Genomic DNA, 25,470 nt, shown 5'->3' on the forward strand with positions numbered 1-25,470 from the left:
ATCACCTAGGAACAGAAGCTATTCACTGCCTCCAGGGAGTTTCTTGTGCATTTGAGAATATCCTTTCCTGTGATTCTACAGCACCTCTATGTATTCATAATTCACTCTGATCCCACAATATAGAAGTTTTACCTCCTTCTTTTCTACATATTGACTAATATCATTTGCCTTATGGGGGTAGAGACATGTCTCTTTTCATACTTCTAAAGCATAAGTTTTACCAAGTTAACTTAAGGCCATTTGATTCCAAGTTTTCTTCCACACTTGGTGTTTCATTTTTATTCCACAAACAGAATAGCTATAATACAAGGTCATTAACATAGAATAGTTTTCCATGGGCATTCATTCTTAAACTTCTCTGTTATGGCCTGGAGGACTATGATAAAAAAAATTACTCAGAACCAAGTTCAGTTGAACCACTACCTGTATAGTAAATTTGCTGCTCCACTCATTGCTAACTTTCACAGTACATGGCTTGTAAGGCTTTCAAAAGCCATTCATCACCCTTAGCTTCATCAACAACAACAAGATCAGAGAGCAAAAGAACTGTTAAAAGTTTTCTCCTGTTCAAATACTAAGTTTGTTCTTAGCTAAATACTTCTGCAGTTGTTATATTAGAAAAAGAGCATCAGAAGCAATTCTTCCTGGCATGAAATTAAACTGTATTTCATGTAGGATAACTCCCTTACTAATTAATATGTATGTCTGTATATATATCTACACACATGCACACATACATATATAAATATATAGTTGAAATTTACAGAAAAACAAAAGACAAAGTCAGGTGTATAAACAACAAGCAAGCATATTAGTTTGACACTCAGGAAAGTGAGAAAGTCTTTTATGTTTTAAGCCTACACTCTTCAGCAGAAAGGAATAAGGGAAAATAACAGAGAGAGAATAAAGCTTGTGGATTTTGCAGTGAAGCTAAATATATATCATATATATATATATATATATATATAATCTATATATATATATATCTATATATATATATATAATATATATATATATATGTGTGTGTGTGTGTGTACATATATATATATATATATATTAATATATATATATATATTATATATATAGTATACAGTATATGTATCTATGAATTTATATATGTATATGTTTGTATAATATATATGTGTTTGTTGTGGGGATAATAGTAATAATATTACACACCTCCCATGTGATGAGTGGTATGTGATGGTCACTATAAATAAGGTGATGTCAGTCAGTATAAGGAGAGAGTATGAAGTAGACCATCATAGAGAGTCATGATCTTACTTATCTTACTAACTATACTGCTAGACCAGCGTGGCATCATAACAGCCCAACAAAGGATTACTCCAGTGGTGACAAAGAATTAACAAACTTATGAGGAATTAACAAACTCACAAAATATTTTTTGTTGTGTGAATTTTATGGAAAAAAAATTGTAAAATTATGGAAAATTTGTTGACTAGTTTGCTTGTGTTGCAAAAACAGCAACTGAAAGAACAACAATAACTGCATCTATAACTGCAAGAGCAACAGTAGAAACAACAACAACAACAATTACTATTATAGCAGCAAATGATGGAGTTTATGTCATCAAGAAATGCTGAAAAGATATTCTCACAAGTTTATGTTGCAAACTCAATAACGGGGTTTAAGTACAAACCAGATGAAGTACTTACCTTCAAGGCTTACTATAGAAAATACAAACAAATCTTCAATAAAGAGTTCAAAGATTGGGGTGACGATATAAAAATGCATTTAATCTTAAGAAAACTGGCAGCAAGATAACATGAGCATTACGGCAATTATGTACTCCCAAATAAACCTTCTAACCTAAACTTTAAAGATACAATAGACATAGTGTATAGAATTTTTAGTGGGAAAAGTTCATTGTTCCATACACATTGGAACTATTTGAACCTAGAAAAGAACAATGGGGAGGACTCCATCACATATGCTTGTAGAGTTAACATGGAATGGGAAAAGTTCAAGCTGGGCAAATTAATGCCAAATATGCTCAAGTGCCTTATATTTACTCAGAGACTAGCTGCAGAGAGTGACACAGAAGTAAGAACAAGAATTCTTGCTACACTGGAACAAAACCAAGCTGTAACCTTACAAGTATCAGAAGAGTGTGAAAGAATAGTAAATTTAAGACATGACACAGAAAAAATTGAACATATGGATTGCTCCCAAGTGAAACAAGTGCAAAATAGCAGAATAGAAGTGCGTACTAAAATACAGTACAAACATGACAAGAATCAGAAAACAAATCCATGCTTTGCATGTGGAAATCTACACCTGAGGAAAAACTGTCCATTTAAGAAAGCCGAATGTTTCCATTATGGAAAAATTCGACACGTAAAAGTGCACTGTAAAACCAAGATAACAGAACGTTGAAACAAAGGAAAAAGAATAAACAGTATGTCATCAAAATAAGAAAATGGTAATATAGCAAGGAGAAAACGTGAAAATTAAAAACATATGAGTAAAAATGCAGTTAGACACTGGAAGTGATATTACCATTTGTGAGTGAAAAATCTTGGAAGTATATCAATAAGCTGAAATTAAGTAAATCTATGAAAGTAGCACATGGCGTTATGGGCAAAAGATTGTATTACAAAAAGTAAAATATCTATTTCCAGATGTTTTCTAAGAGACTAGACTGTTGCATGAAAACAAAGGCATTATGTTTATTGACTATCTTCAAAAGGCCTATGCCATGAATGGAAAGTACTATACCAACTTGCTGAGTCAGTTACAAAAGGTTTTCAGAACCAAATACCCGAGAAAACTGATGAGAATGGTCTTGTTTCATCAGGTCACTACTCCGGCACACAAGTCCTTGGTTTCAACGGCTGTTGTGTCTGGTTGTGGCTTTGAACTGGTTAATCTCCCTTGCTATTCTCCTGATGTGACACCATCTGAATATCATCTGCTCCCTAACATGAAAAAACACTTGGTTGAGAACCAGTATTGCAGTAGTGATGATGTCATATCTGCTGTTGATGACTTTTTTCACCAACAAGATGAAAATTTTTTCACTAATGGGATCCAAGCACTGTAACACTGATATAAGAAGTTTATGGATCACAAGGAGAAGTGAGTTGAAAAATAAACCTCATTTGGTTACATTCCATGAGAGTATCTTGGTCAACCTATGGACTATTCAGCCAACCCTCATATTTGTTATAAATAAATTGTACATTAAAAACAGTTTATACATTGGTTGCTATATAATTTTTAATTTGTGTGTGGGAGTATAAAATATATTTCTTGTTTTCTTTCTTTTTTTCTAGCCAAAGATGATGTTTTGATACTTAAAAGCGCTGCCATACCAGGGCATGATACTTTTGGACGAGTGGATAATGTGAGCTTAAAGGAGTGTGATCATGCTTGTCATCAAAATCCAGGATGTAACTCTTATGAGTATAATGAAAAACTTAAGTTGTGTGATCAAAGTAATGTGACTCACTTGACTCAGGACCTTCTACCCAACACATGGGAATGGAATACTTACATCATTAACCCAGGTCAGTAGAGTATCTTTATTCTTTTACTTTGTGTGCTTGCATGCATATGTGTTTGTATGTATTTACATATACCTACATGTGTGTCTATAATATATATTCTTTTATTCTTTTACTTGTTTTAGTTATTTGACTGTGGTCATGCTGGATCACTGCCTTTAGTCAAACAAATTGACCCCAGGACTTATCCTTTGTAAGCCTAGTACTTTTGTTATTCATCTCTTTTGCTGAGCTGCTAAGTTACGGGATGTAAACACATCAACATAAGTTGTCAAGCAACGGTGGGGGTACAAATGCACAATGGGCTTCTTTCAGTTTCCGTCTACCAAATCCATACACAAGGCTTTGGTCGGCCCAAGGCTATAGTGAAAGACACTTGCCCAAGGTACCAAGCAGTGGGACTGAACCCAGAACCATGTGGTTGGGAAGCAAGCTTCTTACCACACAGCCACTGTGTTTATATAATATATATATATATATATATATATATATCTATATATATATATATATATATCTATATATATATATATATATATATATATATATATTATATAGAGTTATATATGTACATATGTAGTTATATATGTATACAGATGTATTCTTTTACTTGTTTCAGCTATTTAACTGCAACCATACTGCAGCAGTGCCATGAAGTGTTTTTGTTGAACAATTTGAACCCAGAACTTACTTTTAAGCCTAGTACTTCTTCTATTGGTCTCTTTGCTGAACTGTTATGGGGACATAGACACCTCAACACCAGTTGTCAAGTGATGATGGAGGACAAACACAGACACAGAGACGCATACACACACATACACACACATAAGCTGAGCTTCTTTCAGTTTCCTCTATCAAATCCATTCACAAGGCTTTGGTCAGCTCGAGGCTATAATAGAAGACATTTACCCAAAGTGCCATGCAGTGGAACTTAACCTGCAATGATGTGGTTGGGAAGCAAGCTTCTTAACACACAGCCATGCCTGTCATATATATACATCATCATCATTATCGTTTAACATCTGTTTTCCATGCTAGCATGTATATATACAATATATATTGTATGTATATGTTATATATATATATATATAATATATATATATATATATATATATATAATATATATCACATACAACATATATATACCTATATATAATATATATATATATATATATATATATATATATATATATATACACACACATATATATATATATACATACACACACACACATATCTCTATATATATAAACGGCAAAATGTCGTCTGTCTGCGTGTCCTTTATACAAATCCACAATTTTTCAGTTAGAGGGCTCGCACTTTCTATGGTCATTCAAAACCGTCCAAGGGTGGTGGTCATGCACATCTTTACATTTCCCCAGTCAGCCCGCAGAGCCATTAAAAAATCAATAGAAGTGACTGTTTTGTGAATTTTCTACCCAAAACCCAATCAAAATGCCCGAAACTTGATACGACCTATTGAATACCAGCTAGCTGTATGTGATTGGTCAGAGATTTGGACAGTACTCGCATGTATGTGTGCACGCACGCAGCTGTATATACATGCACTAGCACTATAACCCGGCGTTGCCAGGTCATAGTGCTGTATATATATATATATATATATATGTATATGTATATGAACATGAGGGAACTGGGTCTCCTCCTGAAGCTCATTTACAATAGAGAATACTTAAATCACCACAACCTAAGTAGATTCTGCCCCACCAGGCTGGAACAAGGTAGACCACCCATAGTCACAATAGCAGCTAGGAAAAACACTGCAGAGCACTGGAGTGGATGGAATGCACCTCCCCACAATCCAGGTGATAACGTCCAGACACAGAAAATGATTGCACATGCAATGGGAGCAAGTCTAAAGACTACCCTGCAGAACTATATGGTTAGATTCAATGAGAAGTTATATATGCAAGTCCAGCGGGCAGCCATCGAAGTCAGTGTGGCTGGGGACATGGTGGGCCTCTTCATGTCCTGGTGGTACAGAAAACTGAAACAAGCTCTTGAGGAGCACTCAGTAGCGATCAGCCTGTACAGAAGATATGTGGATGACATCAGCATCATAGTCAAGAACCCATATATGATCCATAAGAGTTCAGTTCTATCACACAATATGAAAATTAATGTATTAATAGCCGATTCAGTCAGAATAAGGAAAACCATATCCCCACCTACTGTGCAAAACCTGAGAGAAACACAAATACACACAGGACTTCATGCATCACATGCAATTTTTCAGGATATAACCAGAAAGATAGAATCTGAGTGTACAGGGGGGCTAACAAGAAATTTGAAGAGATTGTGAATAAGGATGCTGATGGAACACAACCTAAGTACTGTAGTAAACAGTGGAATAAAATACGGAGAATTTATGATAAAACAAACAAAAAGAACACATGGTACAATGCCAACAAGTTGCAAGGGGTGATGTTTGTAGAAGCCATGCCACATGGGAACTAGCCCGCAGATTTAGAAATATCCTGAAGGAAACTAAGTTGAACATAAAAGTCATTGAAAAACTAGGGAGATCCATCAGGTCAATAATAATTTCCGATTTCCAGAAGGAAGGTGCTATACAGTAGCATACCAAGATGATGGATAAAATAACACTGGATGTTTCACTAAAGGACATAGCTATACCCAACCAGAAGGATCATATATGTGATTTTTTGGAGAAAACAAATCAATTTGTATGTAGAATTCAGTGGAAAGCTTTCTTTTTTGACAAGGAGCTTAAGCCAAACAAACCTTAACAAGGCAACCTATTAAGAAAATTATTCATGTCTAGAAGGAACCCACTGGCTAACCAACACCTAACCAGGTTTGAAAAAGAACTATATAGTATGGTAAAGAACGTGAAGTTAAAGAAGTACCCTAGAAGGTGTAATATACATCAGCAGAAAATCAGAAAATTACTTGTCAACTTCAAGAAACCTCCGGGGATACTTGTACCAGCGGACAAAACAAGTAACATTTACATTGTCGATATTGAGCTATATAAGACTATGATTAGGAAGGAATTACACAGCAAATATAGACACACTAGTAATGCTGTATTGAAAAAGATTAATAATACAGGGCTACAAATTGGCAGAGATCTAGCCATAGATGATAGAACCAAACCTTACATCTCTGAAAAACCCTGGATTATGCTTAAGATTGATTTGTCCTTCTAAATCCGATATAGGCATTATTAATAAAAAAAATCATTGATAGGGTAATACCCATCCTTAAGTCTAAAATTAGATTAGCCCTCTGGTCTGATACGCAAGAGGTGGTGGGATGGTTTAAGCTTCTAGAAATTAGTAAGAATAGTAAATTCTTGCAATTAGATATAGAGAGCTACTATGCCACTATCAACCCGATCGTTCTTAATCAATCCCTGGTTTATAGCATGGAAAATTCCGATTTGTCCCAATGTGAAATAGATATCATACTTGCCACTTGAGCCACTCTAGTAGATCTTGATGGTAGATTATGGAGTAGATTAGATAGGGAGAATGCATTTAATATAGCAATGGGCTCATATGAGTGACCTAGTTGGAATATATATCCTTTCATTAATCCAGTCTTCTTTTCTGGAAGTAACAGGGGGTCTATATAAGGATGACACCTTATTTTTTTCTAGACAGAAGTAGCAAAGTACAGTTAGAAAGGCATAGGAAAAATTTCTTTAGGCTTTTCAAAACTTTAGGACTAAACATTACTATGGGTAAAGATTATCATCGAGTGAATTTTCTTGATGCTGCCTTCTGTCTTGATATTGAATTATTTGGACCATTTCCTAAGCCAAATGATCATATTAAGCACATTAACGTAGCATCCAACCATCCACCCTCAATTATATGGTGATTAGTTAAGAATATTTCTACAAGAATTTCTAGATTATCCACTAATTATAAAATTTGTGAATCACATGCAACTTATTATAATGCTGCTCTAGCTAGGGCTGGGTACCATAAAAAAATTCAATATATACAAGAAGCAAGTATACACAACACTGGTAATTCCTCCAACTGTGATATGCATTTTACACCACCACAATGTCACAGTTTGAGAACTCAGACAAAGAATACAGGCCAGGAAGAATTGGTCATATCACTGAACTACCAACAAAAACTCATAGTCATACATGACATAATCCAACAGCTTGTTCCAGTCCTGTACAACACCGTCGATTAAATAAGCTTAACAACAGATATAGAAATCAAGATGTCCTCTGGTTCAACCCAATTTTTGGTTTGCATGTTTCAACCAAGATCGCTGGAAAATTTTTTGTTGCTTTGGACAAATGTTTTCCTAAATCTAATTGGTATCATGCTATTTTTAATCAGCACATCGTGAAGGTATCCTACGCCAACTCTGCTAATTTAGAGCAGCTTATGCATCGCATAAACAATAGCAAAATGCAGCAAAGGTTCAATAACCCACCTACTGGATGTAGCAAACATATGCATCTAAATACCAACCAAAGAGATGTAAACTGTAATGATTAACAACAACTATGACTAAATTGTAGTAATAGAAATACTTATGATACAGCTAACATGGTAACAATGCTGGTAAATGGAGTTGGGACTGTCTAATATATAAATAAATATGCTAAATGCTCATGCATAGAAAAAAATCAAAATGTCCTTTGAGGAACCTCTGTATGAGTACAAATCTTGTATATAAATGTACTGTGCACACAAGGAGAGAGCTGTATGTTTACATTGAGCAGACTGCTGATTCATTTAAGAATCATTATCGTAACCATGTTGCCAGCTTTAAGACAATCAATAAGAGACATTCAACATCTTTGATAGATTTTGTATGGTGACTGAAGGAGAATACTATGAAATACAGCATTACTTGATCCATAGTAAGGCATGTGAAACCATACAATATAATTTCCAGGAGATGCCATCTCTGCTCCGAGGAATCTCTGTCTATTCTGTGGACTAACGAGATCATTAATAGAATTTCTGAATGACTCTCGAGATGCCTACATGCATATAAATGTACTTTCGCATAATGCAGTGGAATGAATTTTGAGTAACTGCTAACAATTTAATTTGTATTAAGGTACGGATGACTTAAATTTACTTTTAATCTCCCCATTCTTACAAACACCAAGTAGATAGTTAACTCACTTTGTGATCATCAATTCACCAAACCTCAAGTGTGTGTATACTCACATTTTCACGGATGCTTGTATCAGCGAGTGTATTCATGCCATACAGCTTCCCTGAGGGCGTTTATACAGCCATATTTGCTAATTGTTATTTTTAATACTTTTCTCGCTGGATTGTGTGTTCATTTCTCTTTTTGCCATTTGTGATTTTATTTTTGGTCTTCTATATAAATGAAGATATTTCCTCCATCTGGTTGCTTTCCTTTCTACAAAATGAGAAGTTACATTCCGGAACTGTTATTCTAATGAGTTGTACTTATTTATCACCTGACAAAATACATCTGCACTGCCGGATGCTCCTGAACCAGCTTTTTGCTTCTGGACTCCAACCTAGCATGGTTTTTATGATATGAACTTTTTTGACATACTTTTTTGTTTGGGGGGAGTAAGAAAAAATTTTGTTTAGTCAATTGATATTTTATTGTATTTACATTTTTAGTCACATGACATGCTTTAGAATCTTTAGTCGATTGTATATACCTTCTTGATAGGCTATTCTATATATCTCTATCTTTATTCGCATGCATGATTTTTACCTTCTGTGTTTTTTATATATGTATACTTTATATGTTTAGAGACCATGGTAATATTTATATATGATCAAATGTTTGGTGGTATGGGGTTATATATAAAGTCGTTGCCTCTAATTTGATGTTTGTTCTGTAATCAATGTTTTTTTATCTCTGTCTCAATGAGCACTTCTTTTTGTCTCCATAAAAAGAGGCAAAAATTATTTCTTGTCATATATATATATATATATATATATATATATATATATATATATATATATATATATATACATACATATATATATATATATATATATATTAATATATATATATTATATATATATATACATACATATACATATATATATATATATATATATACACATACATACATACGTATGTATGTTGTATGTATGTATGTATGTATGTATGTATATGTGTATATATAGTATATATATTATCATATATACACACACACGGTGCTAATAAAACAAAGAGACGTAAGAGACAAAGAGTTTTAACATTTTCATTGAGGTTATTACAGTTTCATAATCTACTGAGAGAGAGAAATGTAAGGGAAGAATGGTTGGCTACCATGATAGAGGCAATAAGAATTTACATTGGGAGCAGCCTATTTAGGAAGCAGTCTGGAGAGGGATCTGGACAGCCCCAGTTGCTTGATACTAAAATCAAATTGACCACACCCCAATAATGTTGAGATGAACACAGTGCAAAAATGTCTGGAAATGCAAGGTGTAAAGGCACAATACACTAACCAGTTCAGGGATGCGAACATTGGATGCACCACTAATATAGTGGTGTTATCATCACCAGTAAGAGTTCCAGTTGGGAAAGATGTCAAACAAGGAGATACCATCTCTCCATAGCTATTCACCACATGTCTAAAAATGTTTATCAGAAACATTGACCGGACATCAACATGAGCTACTAACACAACACCAATTCACAGATGACATCATACTCATCACTGAAGCCACATATCAGCTGCAGACCATGCTAAACACCCAGAGCCTAGCAGCAACCCTGAAAAGGAACTACATGAAAACAAAATACTTGTGGTTCAAATATTCAGAACAAGGCCAAATACAAATGGAAAGTAATGAAATAAAGAAGGTAAAAGAATATTCCTGCTTATGGCACACAGTGAATATATACCGGGACATGAATGCTGAAATTTGAAAGAGACTAAGGACAGAATTGAAGGCATTTACCTCAATAAAGGATGTACTGAAAGCAAGGTTGGACAAGACCATATGTGCCAGATTCTTCAATAGTACTATCCTATTTGTGCTCTTATACACAAGTGGAACGTGGGTTACTACAAAAAGCAAAAACATTAATTGGCTATGACACAAAGGGCCATGAAAAGATCCATGCTCGGGATACCATTATAAGAGCATATCCCAGTTGAGACATGTCAAGAACAGAGTGGTGTGAACGACATGATCACAGAATACTGAAAGAACAAGTTCTGCTGGACTTGACATGTCACAAGGTTCATAGACAACAGGTGTACCCATGCAGTTACTGAGTGGTATCCAAGTTATCAGAAAAGGCTAGTCAGGTTTCCACAATGATGGGGAAATAATTCAGTTTAGCAATATGAACCAAGTTAGAAAAGAGTGGCACATTCAAGAAAGCAAAGCTTGCATCATTCACTTCTGTTGAGGCACAACCCTTGATCTAAGAGCCTCCATTTAATTATGTATGGCCAGCTACATATGGCATTTAAATTATGTATGGTCAGCTACCTATGGTATCTAAAAGAGTGGGGTATGCTATACATAAACCAGTTGTAGAGATTTATGTGCCTCTGGCCAATAGAGATATGACTAGCCATAACAAACAACCTTCTAAATATTACAGCTCTAATGCTTTAGAATGTGCATCTTTTCGGATGTATGAAATTTGACCAATATATATTAATATATACATGAAATACATACACACATGCATACATGCATACACACATACATATATGCATATGTACATAAATACATTATCCTGCACGTATGTCCACCTTAGCTAAGAAAATCTGTTCTCTTAATCACATCATTCATCTAATAATACTAACCTGATTTTAAACTAACTTTCATATCACTTGCTTAAATTTACAACATTCCCTCTTGTAGCATTTTATTTGCGATATCTTACCATATTTTGTTAGTTTGCTATAACTTTCATATCACTTGCTTTAATTTTACAATATCCTCTCTTGTAGCATTTTATTTATGATAACTTTCCATATTTTGGTAGTTTGCAATTTCTCCATGATCAAGATTTTTCTTTTACCTCTCTCTATCTATCTATCTATCTATCCTGAATGCTGTTTTCCTGCATTCCAGTTACCCCTTTTTTCCTGTTTCTTTATTTTGAGATAGAGTGATTTCTCCAGGCTGGCTGACTGACTTTCCTGTTTCTTCATGATGCATCCACCCAAACTTTCCCCCACCACCTATATCAGAAATCTCCTCTCTTATGCCGGAAAACTAGTTTACAAGAAATCTCCTCTATCTCTCCTATACCACAAATTTCTCTTATACCTGAAATCCCCTACCATATACCCGTAGTTTCTTCTCTTATACCAGAAAGACATTTTCTTCTCTTATACCAGTGATTCCTTTCAAGGCTCCACCCCAACACCAACACCGTACAGAAAACCCTCCACTGTACCAGAATGCGCTCTCTCTCTCTCTCTCTCTCTCTCTATATATATATATATATATATATATATATATATATAAATATATCTTAATTTAAACTTTGACACATTTATGTCTGCAGTAATAATGCTTATATTAACAATGCTTGTACTATACTCACTACTAATAGGGGTAACACTTTTTAACATGATTGAATGATGATGAATTAAAGTGAGACCAATCCTTATGACATGTCTGTTATCAAACACTCATTGAAACCTTTTCAGTTGCTGAATAATATCCTCACTTCCCATGTCCCCTTCCAAGTTTTCAGAGTTGGCACTGTCAATGTAGGTACATTGAAAGGTAGGTCTGGTGAGATTGTTGAGATACTTGAACAGAAGTATGTTGATGCATGTTTCATTCAAATGATAAAGCAGAGGGGAGCTTCAGCCAGGTTCCTCACAGGCAAAACACATAGATATAAACTTTTCTGGGAAGATAATAGTGACAGTAGGTGGTGTGGGCATACTTCTTGCAAAGAAATTGGTTGATAAGGTCAAAAAGGTAGCCAGAGTCTGTGAAAGAGTACTTAAGCTCAGGCTGATTTTACAAAATAGTACAGCGACAATTATCTCTGCCTATACCTGCTAAGTGGGTCTACCAAATGAACAAAGGGACCACTTCTGTGATATTCTTCTGAAAGCTACCTCTAAGACAAATGACAATGATCTCATATTCATGGCTGGCAATTTCACTGGACATGATGGGCAGCAGCCAGGTACTTTTCATGGTGCACATGGGGGCCATGAAATTGGTTCTCAAAACGAAGAGGGGACAAAGCTAATGGAGTTTTGTGATGTGAATAACCTATTGATTTGCACCAACTTCAGGAAGCCAGACATCCACCTGATAACCTATCAGTTGGGTGACCACACTAGCCAGATCGATTACATTCTTATCAAACTGCAAGATACATGGTTGCTCATAAGTGCAAAGACCTTCCCTGATAAAATGAAACCCCCAGCATAGATTAGTCATTAGTGACTTTAGACTTCGGGCCAGATGGGTGACAAGAAGTCTGATCTGATGTTTGTAAATATTTATGAATAAAGAATTTTACCAAGGCGGTGCAATTTGTTTTCAAGATCTTTTTCCAGTTCAGGCAGTAAAGAGAGAGAGAGAGAAAGAGAGAGAGACAAACAGACAGTGATAGAGAACATGTAGACATTTATTGAAAAAAATAAGTCTCTGTGTGTAAGCTGTTAATGTAATCCTGTGTAATTTTGGACTTTGTATGGTTACGTATAGAAATACAAACAAACTAACATGCACACACATACACACACAAATATACTCATTTGTTTTGAATTTTCTGTTCCATTGTATTAAATATACTCATCTACCTGCTATGGAGAATGAATCAGACAGAAGGTGACAGTTAGCCAGAGAGAGACAAAAACAAAGAACAGTCAGTCTCACTCAGGAAGAACTGGACGCAAGAAGATTAAATAATACATTAAGGTTATTAAATCAATCACAAGTGAGACGAGAGATGAGCGCAAAAAAATACTTAGTGGAAGCAAGAAAGGAGAAGAGGCCTTTATTCCACGCATCTCTCTCTGTCCCAGTGGGACAACCCTTCCTTTTAGTATGAGCAGATGACAGTTTCCTGTTATCCCAGCACTTGCAATGACTATAAACAAATCACAAGGGCAGAGCTTCAATAATGTTGGTATCATCCTACCATCACTAGTATTCAGCCATGGGCAACTTTATGTTACATTGAGTAGAAATAGAAGTTGTAATGATATTAAATGTTCGTAAAGACCATCCAAAACAAGGTGAACTCATTGCTCGTAGGGTTTTCACTAGGAACGTGATGTTGAAGCAATTACTGAGATAAAGGTCATAATGTTTTTATTTTAATTATATTTTTTGTATCATTTACATGCCATCATTTCTGATGGCATGGATTACACTAGTCTTTAAATAAAACTAAATAATGACATACTTGTAATATATGTGTGAAAATTTCGTCAATTTGATTCACTCAGTATCTTTTATTGTAACATAGTCATTATCTCTTTACTCTCATCCTCTTCCTAACATTGATATCAATTTTATTTCATCAATTTCAGTTAACTCAAAAATCAACTGTGGACCACCAAAAGACATTGTTGGTGCTGAGAAGGACTACAAATCTACCGACTATAAATCTGAAGTGACCTATACTTGTCCAGACGAAGAGTCATTTAAATCCACATGTGAAAAGAACAACAAATGGACTCCAGTACCACCTATTTGTAATGGTACCGTAAATAGCTTCTCTCTTGTTGTCTTTGACTATGTAATTTTGTTTTATTTTTGTATTAGATGTGTTTGTCAAAGAAGGACTGACTAACCCTATGACAATTTCCACAGTGATTAGAGAGGAATCTATCCTCAGACCAGAGACTTCCCTAAATGCTTGTAACAGAGTGCATTCCATTAATTCTTCCCAAGGGCAAGGTAATGCCATTTAATCAAGTGATGGATTAAGTATGCTGATCAAGAACTGGAAATTTGAATGCTTGTTTCCTGTAGGCTTCCACATTGACATTTCTCTCCAATACTCTTTGTCATCATCCAAAACTCTGTACAGTATAATGGTCTGAATGCTTCTTTACTAAAACTCTGAAACAGATTTCTGATGCTCTTGCTATCTTCCAATCCACCACCCTTAGTTATGATAATCCTAATAATGATGGTTTCTGATTAGGTTCAATAAATGTTTGTTTTCTCAATACCACAATCCCTACAATTTGACTAGTATATTATGTTATCTATCCCTGCAAGTAAAGTTGACCTCAGCTTGATTTCACCTAAAAAGCAAAACATTACAAAATCAGTAAATTGATGGGTTATAGTTCTTGCTATGATTAATTATATTTAGTTACATCCTTTTACATCATCGCTTCAAATCCCAACAATACATACTTCACCTTCCATACTTCTGAGGTTGATAAAACAAGGTCTATTCAAGTATAGCAGTTGATTTATTTTCAGATATCATCACTGCAGAATTTGTGGTCTTGTATTTATACTACAAACTGGTAATATCAGTTGCTTCAATAATTATAATTATTCTTGTAGTTAAGGGTGATGGACTCAGAGAATCAACAGAGCATCAGACAAAATGTGTTGTGTTATTTGTTCTGGCTCTTTCACTTCTTAATTCAAATCCTGTAGATGTTAGCTTTGCCTTTCCCCGGCCAACAAAATAAAATACCACTCAAGTGTAGAGGTCAGTTTAATTGACAAATTTCTACCTCACAGATTTTAGCTTCTTTCTATATTAAAAATTATTATTATTGTTCTTGTATTTCATTTGTTTAACTTTTAACTTTATATCTAGATACTAAGGAACAATTTGTGAGAGTAAAAGAAGCCTTTCTTGATATACCGGAGAAAAAATTGTGGGAAAATAAGAAAGTAACAACAGAAGCCTGTTTAGAAAAATGTTTGTCTCGTAAAAATTGTTTATCATTTGAAATAACAAAAAGTGGAAAATGCTTCTTATCAAAGAAAACTGCAGCTACCTCCAAGAAATTAACGACAGCCCCAGACAGCGATTACTACCAACGAATACAACGTAATTATTCTTTGCATTTTATTACTGGAATTCTCTTTTCCATTATTTCTGAAATTTGCAATTCCATTTGTATTTCATAATATATAGACAACCATTTCTGTAAAGACATTGACAGAGTTACCTTTTAAGGGCACATTATTGGTGGCAGTGGTGTTGGCGGTGGCAGAGAAGCGGCAGTGGCGGCAGCTGCAGCAGCAGTAAAAGCAGTTGTTGTAACAATAGTTTTCTCTTCATTTGTCTATGTTGGCATGGCTTAGGCAGTACTATTACAGCACAATGTCTTGTCTCTGTTTGTCCTACATATTCGGATATACAAAATAACAGAAAAAGTAATACCAGTTTATGTAATTGTGTATTTCCTATATTTTGTCTTCATTAATATAGCAAGAAGCCCTTCCTCTTACCAACCATTATACCACATGAAGAGAGTACATTTTCCCATACTTCTAGAATCAGAAAAGTTGTCTCCTAGGACAAAAGAATCCTTTCTGCTTAAAATAAGTTTCTCTTTAGAATAGTTCTAGGGTATTAAAAACTTAACAGCCAGCAAATTCACTCAGTTTAATCTTCTGGGTCTAAAAGAAAGGCAAGCCATTTCCTTGTATATCAACAAGGAACTTTAACTGGAATGAAGTTGTAGACTTCACTATATTAACACATTAGATTTATACAGGGACAATTTCCAAAAAATTTCAATATATGCAGCCATACCATGAATAGATTTAAGAAGTTGACAGGAATCTTCAAGAAGTTTGATTTAAATATAATGATTGCTACCAATCCGACTACATTCAACTAAGTGGACATTACTTCAGATATCAAGTCAGGTATCATCATTATCATCATTTAACGTCCGTGATCCATCCTAGCATGGATGGGACAGTACCACAAAAGCCAGCCAGGCCGAAGCCTACACCAGACATCTGTGACTGTTTTGGCAGGATTTTTATAGCTAGATGCCCTTCCTAACACTAACCACTCAGCAAAGTGGACTTAGTGCTTTTTATGTAGCAGAAACACAGGCAAGGTGAATAGTGCTTTTTACGTGGCACAAGCATATGTGAGGTCAGTTTTGGCAAGGGTTTTACAGCTGGATGCCCTTCCAAACACCAGCTACTTTACAATATAGACTAGGTGCTTTTAAGTGGTACTGACAGGGTCACCAAGTACTTGCAAGATAAAAGCTTTTAAGAGGGGTGGAGGCATTGGAGGAGGTGGTGGGGAAAAGGTTATAGTGAGACGGATACAGTTGTCTTGCTATAGAAGAAGTACAAGGTTACCCAGCCAGTGAGAGAAATATCAGGAATGAAGATAGAAACAGGAGTACTACCACAAAGAAAATACATGGTTGCCCAACCTGAGGGAGGTGCAGGAGAAAGAGAGAGAGAGAGAGTCGGAGACAGCAGGATGGAGATGGTGGCAAAATGCCAGGCATGCTCACAAGGAACAGGGATCAGAGTATAAATGAGATGGTTGAGTAAAGGAAGAGAGAGATATAGATAGTGGCAAGTGCCAGGGCATACCCTTGAGGTTCAAATGTCATAATATAAGTGACAGGATATTGCAAAGGGTGTCCAATTAAAGAGTGTGAGCAAGTGGCAAAAGACCTGAGTATATATAGAGCTAGAGGGGCTAGCAATGATACAGAAGAATAGGGGTGTGAGAACAGGATTGGGGAGTGAGAGCTTGGCAAATGGTGAGAGCCAGGCATAGTAAATGAAGGAGGAAATGCGAGAAGAGAAGAGATATAGACTGGTTTGTTGGGGTAGGGTGAGGAAGAAGGTTTCGTGTTAAATGTGGGTAGAACACACAGGTCAGGGTTAACAAATGGCAATAATAGAGTGAACCAAGGCATGTGAGTAGAACACACAGGTCGGGGGAAAGCAGAGAGCAATGATACAGTGGCTCTGGGCCAAGAGGACTAGACTGGGAAGTGGGAGTTAATCATAGTACATGAAGCAGAAATGTGAGGAAAATAAGGGGTGTAGAGACATAGTTTCAGTCGTTGTGGTAGAGTTTGTGAGAAGTTTTCTTGCTGAGTGTGGGCAGGACACACAGCATTCCTAGAACTCAGTTTCACTGATGTGGGTGGATCTTCTCAAGAACTTCATATTGTCAGACATCTCGGTCCGTGGTCATTTCCTCCATGAGGTCCAACTTCCTGAAATCAGTTCTTCATCTCATGTCTTCCTGGGTCTCCCTCTTCTATGGGTTCCATCCACTTTCAGTGACTGGCACTTCTTTATGAAGCTATTCTCATTCATATGCATCCCATGTCCAAACCAACGTAGTCTTCTCTCTTGTATGCTATATTTAATTTCTCTTATGCCTGACTTTTCTCTCAATACATATGCACCTTGTCATACATGTGCACTGATGTTGCACATCCAATGGAGCTATTACCTTCCTTTCTCTCCAGTCTACACGTCTTCAGCATTCAGAGCCCATTCCTCACTACCATGGAGAATAGCCATTCATACACAAGCATCATACAGCCTACACTTCATTCTGAGAGAGAGGCCAACTCTAGAAACAATACTTTCAGAGCATTTCTAATTTGGTCACCATGGTAACCAAAACTATTTACAACCTCAAAAGAGCCTCCTGAGAATTTGAGAGAATCTAATTCCTGTATGCTCTTAGTGCTTATTGTTCTCGCATATCTGCCACATAGAAAGATTAATCTACCTGTGATACCACTGCATCTCTTATGTGTCCATAGTTTACACTAGGTGCAGCAAATGGAGTTTCTTCCAACTCCTTTCCTACATATGGAGCAAGGCCAGAAGACAAACTTTGTCTTATGGACAATGCTTTAGAAAGTGAAGTAAATAAAAGAAATTACGATCATCATCATCGTCGTCATCGCCATTATCATTATTACTATTATCATTGATTTGACTCAGGTTTGGTCTTATTCTTAGCATTATTGGTATGGGCAGCACTAGTCTTGCAATAGTCTTTCAAGTTCAGGAACTTTTTCATACCACCTCATATAACATATAGGCTATTTCAAAATTATACACCACATGCATTATAATATTTAATGTGTGTGTATGTCCATCTGTTTTGAGCATGGCTATAAAATGTACTTATTTTCTTTTCTTTTTTTCCTTCCAGCCGATGATACGAAAATTGAGCTTTCTAAAGTTAGCATACCTGGGCCGGATGTTTTTAGACAGCTTAAGAATGTGAGCTTAAAGAAGTGTAATGAAGATTGCCATCAACAACCAGAATGTAATTCATATGAATACAATGAGAAAGAAAAGGCCTGTAATTTGAGTGATGTGACTCATTTGACTGATAAACTTAAACCCAATGATGGATATAGTGATACTTACATCATTGATCAAGGTCAGTAGAGTATTACCATTTTATGTTTATGCGCATGTCTGTGTATCTATATATATATATGTATATGAGTGTGTCACATATATATTGGAAAGCAATGGCAATGATAAATCATATTACAGTACTTCAGACTCATTGAGTGCTGTGCATAAAATATATTGTGCTTATATAATGCATATACAGGTTGGGGAAGCAAAACTTGGAATATTTTGGAAGCCTTGTTTTACATATATTCCTGAGTATAAATACTGAAATATTGTTTTCTATTTCAGGGTGAAGGTATATAGAGTTAATTTATGCAGAAGTTCCACTAATACGATCTAACATGCCCACTTAAGAAGCCAAGAGACAATGCATTGCAGATTTACTTCATGCCAGGTTTGCAATTAAACATATTGCTCATGGAGCCTCTATGAGCACTGTTTAAAATGTTAAGAATCAAATGCTAGATATTGGAGGCATCAAGAGAAAGTAAGAAAGAGGAGACATGAAAAAAATGGGATAATGCATTTCTTAAATCTCTCAAAGCCAAAATTTTGAAAGACCCTCCAACATCCATGAGAAAACTGTCCACAGACAGGAAAGTTTATCCAAAGACCATCAGAAATGCTGTACACACTGATTTACATTTGGGGTCATACATGAGGACTCCAAAACACCTATTGACTCATGCAATGGAAGTCAAAAGAAAGCACAGAAATTCTGTGGAGTATAAATACTGAAATAATTGTTTTCTATTTCAGGTGAAGGTATATAGAGTTAATTTATGCATTTATGCAAGTTCCACTAATACGATCTACATCCCCACTTAAGAAGCCAAGAGACAATGCATTGCATATTTACTTCATGCCAGGTTTGCAATTAACAATGGCTCCTCATGGAGCCTCTATGAGCACTGTTAAAATGTTAAGAATCAAATGCTAGATATTGGAGGCATCAAGAGAGTAAGAAAGAGGAGACATGAAAAAAATGGGATAATGCATTTCTTAAATCTCTCAAAGCCAATTTTGAAAGACCCTCCAACATCCATGAGAAACTGTCCACAGACAGGAAAGTTTATCCAAAGACCATCAGAAATGCTGTATCACACTGATTTACATTGGGGTCATACTGAGGACTCCAAAACACCTATTGACTCATGCAATGGAAGTCAAAAAGAAAGCACAGAAATTCTGTGAAGACAACTTCGCTCGCCCACTTTTGGCCTGCAACTTCTTGTTTTCTTCCAGTCCAGACTTGAACTCCTTGGACTGTGCTATATGGAGCAAATTGGAGCATTTTCCCAACAGAACTTCACATCCAGTCTTGATCATTTTAAGCAAATCCTGAGAGAAGAGTAGACAACATGTCTGATCATATAATTGGAAAGCAATGGCAATGATAAATCATTATTACAGTACTTCGACTCATTTGAGTGCTGTGATAAAATATATTGTGCTTATATAATGCAGATACAGGTTGGGGAAGCAAAACTTGGAATATTGTTGGAAGCCTTGTTTTACATATATTCCTGAGTATAAATACTGAAATATTGTTTCTATTTCAGGGTGAAGGTATATAGAGTTAATTATGCAGAAGTTCCACAATACGATCTAACATCCCACTTAAGAAGCCAAGAGACAAGCATTGCAGATTTACTTCATGCCAGGTTGCAATTAAACATATTGCTCATGGAGCCTCTATGAGCACTGTTTAAAATGTTAAGAATCAAATGCTAGATATTGGAGGCATCAAGAGAAAGTAAGAAAGAGGAGACATGAAAAAAATGGGATAATGCATTTCTTAAATCTCTCAAAGCCAAAATTTTGAAAGACCCTCCAACATCCATGAGAAAACTGTCCACAGACAGGAAAGTTTATCCAAAGACCATCAGAAATGCTGTACACACTGATTTACATTTGGGGTCATACATGAGGACTCCAAAACACCTATTGACTCATGCAATGGAAGTCAAAAAGAAAGCACAGAAATTCTGTGAAGACAACTTCGCCCACTTTTGGCCTGCCAACTTCTTGTTTTCTTCCAGTCCAGACTTGAACTCCTTGGACTGTGCTATATGGAGCAAATTGGAGCATTTTCCCAACAGAACTTCACATCCAAGTCTTGATCATTTTAAGCAAATCCTGAGAGAAGAGTAGGACAACATGTCTGAGTACTCCATCATGAAGAGTTGTGACACCTTCAGACAGCTTGTGAAGGCTGTGATGGACAACAATGGCAGACATATTGAATAAATTGTCCCTTCATTTCCTTATCAACTTGTGTTAAAATTATAGTATGTTAGATTGCTAGTTGTAATATAAACAATTTTGTGAATTATCTGTTATTTTCCAACTTTTGCTTCCCCAACCTGTATATGTGTGTGTGTCTGTGTGTGCATATATATATATATATATATATATATATATATAATATATATATATATCAGGGGCAAAGAGTGTATGTATACAATGCATGCACTGCATACCTTACCTTCTTTTCAAGATAAATAATTTTTGTGTAATAGAAAATAGATTATCAATTATTTTCACTATCCTCTTTGTAGATACTTATGATATATTTTGTTTTCCCTATTCCTTCACTTCTTAGTATAAAACATAAATCATAGGCGTAGGAGTGGCTGTGTGGTAAGTAGCTTGCTTATGAACTACATGGTTCCTGGTTCAGTCCCACTGTGTGGCACCTTGGGCAAGTGTCTTCTACTATAGCCTCAGGCCAACCAAAGCCTAAAGAACTGTGGTCCATAGAGCCATCCCTATACCATCCTCTGATACTAGAAGACATTACATGGGCATGCCAGCCAATAGCCTCAAGATAAGGTATACACAACATGTGTGCTCCTTCAAGTGCTGTGATAGGGAAATGTCACCTCCTAGTTATGTTACATCTTGAAATTCTGCAACCATCAGAACAATTTTCCCGACATCGAGTGAGGTATCATTGACAGGATACCTTCTTAATTACCTAGAACTTACAATTGCCAGCTGTGCTTCCAGGAGATGACACATGTTTCATAAACCATCAAAATCTTATTGTTCCCACCAGAATTATGCCCTTTTAACCACCTTCAAGCTACTGGCAGCTGACAATTCAGATATATCCCCTTAGGCCTGACTTCCCACACACAGGGGCAGGGTATTTAATCCCTTCCAACTATATAGACTACAACCCACCCATGTTGGACACCCAGCCTTAATTTTAATCTAACATCATCAAATCTTGGTACCCCCCCCCCTATCAAGACTGCTGCTGTTAATGTGTTAGCATTCCATTGACTAATGAGTGAATTACTAACTGGTGACAACACCCTAGCATATGTGGCATCAGAGCCTATGAACTGATGTAATTAATGCATGATGCTGCAGCTTCTAATATAGCAGAAACAACTACCTATGATCCTATACAAGTGCATGGCCCTAAGAATAAAGAAAACAATTATTGTCACTTGCAGACTGATAACCCCAACAACACTTGAATTGACCAATAGAGGTCTAACATGAAGAAGCCATCATGAATTTATCTCATATTTCTCTTACTCTCCCCAAGATGCCTGACAAGATAGTGCTTTTTACGTGGCACAAGCATATGTGAGGTCAGTTTTGGCAAGGGTTTTACAGCTGGATACCCTTCCAAACACCAGCTACGAATCCACTTAATCTTTAAGTTGCGAGGAACTTAGTCATTAAATTGTTATTAAATTATATATATTATACATATATATTATGTATATATATATATATATATATATATATATATATATATTATATATATAATATGCAAGGATCAAGGTATGGGAAGAAAGTTGGGTTCAAGCAATCTGTAGCAAATATAAAAATCACTTTGCAGGAACAGTGTTTTATTGAGACAGAAGGTTGTGGATTTTTTTTGTATCAAAGTACAATAAGTGGGAAAAAATTATTTTTATATTTCATAGTAGGTAACCCTTGGCCTGACAAGTAGCTTTCAGTATGCACCTCACTTGGATATTTACCACTTCTGATGTTCCACTCACTATGAAACATCTGTAGCCCAGATCTTACTTATTCCATTCCTTAACTCTTGTATTATAGACACACACACACACACACACACACACACACACATATACACACACACACATATATATATATATACATATATATACACACCTAAAGCATTTCTTCCAATTCCCTTATTAGTATACATATATATATATATACATTGATAATAATGATGGAGATGATGTTGTAATCTCCTTGAATGTAGAAAGATGTCAATCTAGGCCTAATTGAAGAACCCCATCATTGAACATTAGGCTGAACTCCCAGAACAAATGGGAGCATTATTATGATGTAACTCCCAAGACGAGTGTTTGCACCAATTTTTGTAACCTGAACTACAGGTTTATGCACTGTGGTCCCTATCCACTCTTCCTTACCATATTTATCTATTTTACAAGTGATACTTTAAAAATACATATGAGTGATTGACCAAAGTGGAAAGACTCTGTCATTAGATCTTTCAACCTCATCCACAATGCAGCCACTTTTGCTATAGCTACTAGATAGCAAAACTTCTTTTCTTCACTGTTAAAGGAGGGTGTTCCACAATTATTATGATGGACTTGGCTGACAAGATTCACTTCCCCCACAACAGCAGCTATTTCACATAACTCCACAAATTACCAATGCATGAACAATGAATGAGTGCATGCAAAATGATTTTGTTGCACTGCACACATCTCAGACAGCCTTGTTTGTTGGTATTTCCATCAATTATTTATTCATTGTTTAGTGACATGACCAAAAAAGCAATTAGAGGAAGCAATGAGACTATGTGATATTCATGTCTTTCTCAAGGGCAGTAACTGACTATGTAAAGTAAACTAATTTAGACTGAGAATCAACCCAGATCATTGCCTCACACCACTCAGCCCATATTTATACTAAAAGAACAATTAGGGGATAAATACACATCGTCACTTCCTGCATAGAAAACAAATAGTAAAGTGGCTAATTATCGAAGCAACAAGGCACCAGACATCTCTATTTATATTTATTCACTAGATTAGATCACCATCATCATCATTTAATGTCCATTTACCATGCTGGTATGGGTTGGTCAGTTTGACTGAGGACTGGCTCCAAAGGAAAATTATTTTTGTTGTCCCTGACCAAACATTGCAAAATAATAAAGTCATTGGTTATGGTTTTTGTCATGACTAGCCATATTTAGTTACATATTTTTACGTTCTGGGTTCAAATCCCACCTGAATGAACACTAATCAAGTAGTGAGATCAATTTATTCATATACATTCTCACCACAGACAGAGTGGCCTTGTGTTTAAGTTTGGAACTATTCATTAATATCTGACATCAATAATAATTATAATTTTTCTTGTCATCAAAGATGATAGATTGACAAAATCATCAGTGCATCAGGGAAAATGTGCTGTGGTATTTGTTCTGGCTCTTTAATGCCTGAGTTAAAATCCTGCTGATGTTAAATACAATGCCAGTCAAATGTAGGGAAACAATTTAATCAGCCCTCTCCTACCTCAAAGATTTGGGTTTCTTTTCTTTATCAGAAATTAATATTATTATTCTTGTATTTCATTGGTCTAAATTTTATTTTAAATACAGCTGTTGACAACTTTGTGAAAGTAAATGATGCATCTCCTCATCATCCATTATAGCACACTTTGAGAGTCTAACTGCCATCTTAATATCATTGGAGAAAATCTGCACAGAGTGGACAAGGCTGCCCGGTTCTGCCTCAGTTTTTGTGAATAGCTTCAGGTTATCCATGAATAGCAAGTGGTTTAGTTTTCCTTTACTTCTTCCCAGATCATACCCCAACTTTTTTTTCTGTGGTATTTCACTCAAGGGGTATTATTATTATTATTATTATTATTATTATTATTATTATTATTATTATTATATTATTATTATCCTCCTTATGTGTATCATCCTTTATGCTTTGTGTAAGCCCTGATAGCCAATAAAGAAAGTATTATTATTATTATTATTATTATTATTATTATTGATTTGACTCAGGTTTGGTCTTATTCCTGGCAGTACTTATATGGGTAGAGGGTACTACTTGTAACTTTAGGTACCCACTAGCTTTCAATAGTCTTTCAAGTCCAGGAACTTTTTTGTATCACCTCGTATAACAAATAGGCCATTTCAAAATTATGCACCACATGCATTATAATGTTTAATGAGTGTGTATGTTTGTGTGTGTGTGTGCGTGTGTGCGTGTGTGCATGTGTGTATGTGCACACATGCATCTGTTTTGAGGGTGGGTATAAAATGTAATATTTCTTTTCTTTTTTTTTTCTTCCAGCCAACAGTCCCAAAATTAAGCTTTTCAGAGTTGGCATACCTGAGCAGGATGTTTTAAGACAGCTAAAGAATATGAGCTTAAATAAGTGCGATGAAGCTTGCCATCAACATCCAGAATGTAATTCTTATGAGTATAATGAGAAAGAAAAGGCCTGTAAATTGGGTGATGCTACTCAGTCGACTAATAAACTTAAAACCAACAATGCCAATTTGGATACTTACATCATTGGTTCAGGTCAGTAGAGTATTTTATTTTATTTTTATATGC

At 35.6% G+C, this 25,470-nt stretch overlaps 1 protein-coding gene across 1 annotated transcript in view; it reads left to right on the plus strand.

The window, feature by feature from the left end:
* Nucleotides 1-25,470, plus strand: part of LOC115215518 — a 530,737-nt gene that overhangs the window by 436,154 nt on the left and 69,113 nt on the right. Inside the window, exons 21-22 of the mRNA XM_029784691.2 lie at nt 3,297-3,530; nt 14,032-14,202. Coding sequence (XP_029640551.2) covers nt 3,297-3,530; nt 14,032-14,202 — 405 coding nt within the window. The remainder of the gene's footprint in view (nt 1-3,296; nt 3,531-14,031; nt 14,203-25,470) is intronic.

This window comes from Octopus sinensis, linkage group LG9 (genome assembly GCF_006345805.1).
Source record: "Octopus sinensis linkage group LG9, ASM634580v1, whole genome shotgun sequence".
NCBI lineage: Eukaryota > Metazoa > Mollusca > Cephalopoda > Octopoda > Octopodidae > Octopus > Octopus sinensis.